The 4062-nt window shown below is 31.6% G+C and overlaps 1 protein-coding gene across 1 annotated transcript in view; it reads left to right on the top strand.

The window, feature by feature from the left end:
• The first annotated feature begins 384 nt into the window (after nt 1-384).
• The window catches only part of LOC145293372 (U-scoloptoxin(05)-Sm1a-like), a 311215-nt gene continuing 307537 nt past the window's right edge, over nt 385-4062 (top strand). The window contains exon 1 of the mRNA XM_080140007.1: nt 385-957. Within this exon, the coding sequence (XP_079996133.1) occupies nt 885-957 (73 nt within the window). The 5' untranslated portion in view covers nt 385-884. The remainder of the gene's footprint in view (nt 958-4062) is intronic.

Genomic DNA, 4062 nt, shown 5'->3' with positions numbered 1-4062 from the left:
ACACACACATATATATGTACATGCATACGTATCTATAATATATGTAAGTGCGCGTGTGTGTTAGTGTGTTTGTGTGCTTGTGTGTGCGTTACAAAAGACGGATCGCGTGGAAGATAAAATGATCATTTTATAAAAAAATAAATCTGGTTTCAAATAAAGCGTAAGTCCGATCGCTCACACTAAATCAATGCCGTTTATGGCGGCCGTCCTCAACCCTGAAAAAAAAATCACCCCCCCCCACGTACACATCTCATGTCACTTACTTGAACCACTGTCCCGTTGTTTTTGTATGTGCAATACACACTTTAAATAAATTAAAAAAAAGTACCTGTTTACACACACACACATACAACCACATCAGAGACACAAACACACGCATATATAAATATACGTATGTATGTAACAAAAAGCATGTGAAAACAAGACTAGCAAAAGAAGAGGAAAAGAAAAGAAAGAAGTCGCTCGATCCATCGTCCTATGTACAGTTATTTCGTTATAATCGATCTTTAGTATATTTACACGTCCTGCCCGCACGACCATAAAAAAGTCTACCTTCATAACGGTGTGTGTATCTCTCTATAGATCTGTATAACTACCTATCCATTTATAAAGACAACGTGTTATTAGAAAAAAATCCGACGAGAGTGTTCCATACGCAATATCTCACGCATATACAGGCTAAACAAACGGACATACTCCCACTACTTTGCGCAGAATCACAGAGACGCGTGTACTGTACGCAGAATATCAAAAGACGTACGCAAAGTAGCGAGATCAGCCGGTTGATAATTCCCACAATCAGCTTCTTAAAATTGACGTCTTTCACGCATCTCAAAATCACCACACATTTTTCGGAAGTTTGGAATACATAGTTACAAATAAGGATGAATTCGGCAATGAGAATTAGGTTCGGATATATATGTTCAATTTTTTTCGGACTTATACTGACAGCAAAACGTAAGTGTTCATTTCTAAAACTAATATTTGAAAACCAAACTCTTAAATGTATGTCTTCTTTCTCTCACTCTCTCTCTCTCTCTCTATATATATATATCTCTATCTATCTATATCGCTCTCTCTCTCTCTATCTATCTATCTGTCGCTTTCTCTCTTTCTATATATATATATGTATATTTATATATATATATATATATAAATATATATATATGTACCAATGTATACAAACAGACACTCACACGCACACGCACACACACACACACGTGTGTTTGTGTATCTAAAAAGTCAGGTATAAATTATATATATATATATATATATATATACATATATATATACATATATATATATATATATATATATGTATATACATAAGGAGAGAGAGAGAGGGGGGAACTCTGTTTAAACTTACTGTTTTTACTCAATTATATATATATACACATATATATATATATATATATATATATATATATATATATATATATATATACCCACATATATATGTAGAGAAAGAGAGAGAGAGAGAGAGAGGGACGGAGGGAGAGAGAGATTAAGATCAATACGAAAATATATATAAATGTTTATATAGTTTCTGTATTTATTTCCTCTTTTATTTTGGACGTGTAGGAATACACAAAATCTTTAGAAAAAAGGAAAACGTTCTTTTTTTTCTAAAGCACATATTATCGACTGATCCTTCAGTCTTCTTCAGTACGAATAAAGGAAACACGACTTTAGGGCGGGCTGGGTTGACAGCACGAGAAATACGGGTATAGCCAATGAGGTGAAGATGTATCTGAATACGACCATCCCAATATTTTTTACTCGGAATGGCCAGTAACTCGTGTGGCCTTTATTCCAATCTATTTAATAGAATCTTGAAGTGGGCAATCACGAACCCGTCGTACACACACACACACACACACACACACACACACACACACACACACACACACACACACATATATAAACATACATACATATACAACCGGCATGCTACTACACATATTTGTGCACACAAAAATAACGTACGTACGAACACAGACTGAGTATGATAAACAGCTGTAGACAGATAAGATTAGCAGTTAGTTTTAAGCTGGTAATTCCCTATTGGAATCATAAACTTATCATCCTTCTAGGAATGGTACGGGCTGAATGAGTAACGCTTTCTCTGCTTGTCTGAGATTATATGATTGAATGTATGTTTGCCTGCTAATCATACGCACACACACATAAATAAATAAATATATATATATATATATTTATATATTTATATAAATATATGTGCATGTATGTATATATGTGTGTATATGTGTATATATAATAATAATAATAATAATAATAATAATAATAATAATAATAATAATATGTACATAAATCAGGAGGTCTGCTCCCACTGAATTTGTGATAGCCAAGAGCCACTTAGCTATTTCTCTTAATTAATAACATGATGATACTGTTAAGTTTTCCGCGAAGTATGCACGACCATTCCAGCACGTATGTCTTCTCGAAGAGAACACTTGTTGATTATTATTAGAACATTGGACGTTTGCCGAAAGTTTTAGAAATATAAACGAAGCATGCAGGATAATCTTAAATATAATCTGATTACTATAAAAAGGTTATGTACATTTCTTTAACTAGCAATTTAAATCCGTCTCCAAGCCAAAAGTATTAACAGACCGTTTTTTTTTTTTCAATCGCTAATAATTCTAAGATGCAGGTTCGAATTCGGCTGTGTGTTTGTTATTTTCATATGATTTATTCAGCTAAATTATTAGTCTCTTTTTATTTAAAAAAATGCCCCAACAATGAGTCATCAGTTTTAAAATCAATATATATATATATATATATATATATATATATATATATATATATATATATATATATATATTGTTTCCACACTCTGTAAAAAAAAAATGAAATATTGGTTCGTCGCAAGTAGAAGAATACTAATGTTTATGTAAAACAATAAGTTCTGTGATAAAAATAAAATAATAATTAATATTAAAACCACTCTCAAACAAAAGGAATGAAATTATTATATACATATATATATATATGAATATCTACAATATAAAGCGGAATGTGTGTGAGGGGGGTTGTCACGAATAGGCTCCTATATGTTTGACTATTATAGAAAACTGATTACACATAATTATAGAAGATGTATTGAGACACACGACTGGGTAGGTTTGATCTGGCAGAACGGTGGTTTATTAAAATTGTGGGGTCTGCGTTCGCGCCTGGTCCACAAAGTATGGAAATAAAATATATGAAATAAAAAATAAACGTCTACAACTGTTTTTGATATAGATGTACATCAGAATACTTTCATAAGTATGTGTTAACTTAAATAGGGATGGTATAATGAAATTGTGGGGTCTGCGTTCGCGCCTGGTCTCCACAGAATGGTAATTGGCACAAGCTTTAATAAAGACTTTTCATATCGATCTGCGTAAGTATACTTTGATAATTATGTTTCAGTTTTAAAGAAATATGGTATAATAAAAGAATTGGGTGTTCGTTCGCACCTGGTCCATAGAATGGAAATATGTCACAAAGTTTAACAAGGTTTTTTTAATATAGACCCACAGAATATTGTGATAAGTGTTTCAGTGTGAACAGGTATGGTATACTAAATTATGGGTGTTATCGATTTTATTTATACTTTCATCATATTTTGCTTTGGTTTTGATACCCCCAAATTCGAAGTTATCTCTTTACAACCCGTCCCCTTTTCCATAACCTATCATATTTCATAAATCAGAGTCCATTTTCTGTAGGCTGTGTTTGAACCCAATCAACGACGGGTACTTTTGCTAGTATACATATATATATATATATATATATATATATATATATATATATATATATATATATATATAAAGGAACACACCGTATTATGTGTTCATCAACGTTTCGTTTTTATTTCGAGACTTCCTTCGAAATAAAGACAAAACGTTGATGAACACATAATAAGGTGTGTTCCTTTTTATTTCTCTATTTTGTTGGAATACTATTTCGATATTTATCATCATATACATATATATGTAGAATGACTATATATACACATATATATATACATATATATACATGCATATATAT

This window comes from Euprymna scolopes, chromosome 14 (assembly GCF_053919585.1).
Source record: "Euprymna scolopes isolate OS-2025 chromosome 14, ASM5391958v1, whole genome shotgun sequence".
NCBI classification, from domain to species: Eukaryota; Metazoa; Mollusca; class Cephalopoda; order Sepiida; family Sepiolidae; genus Euprymna; species Euprymna scolopes.
The sequence above is the reverse complement of the archived record's forward strand: the minus strand, read 5'-3'. Positions and strand labels throughout refer to the sequence as shown.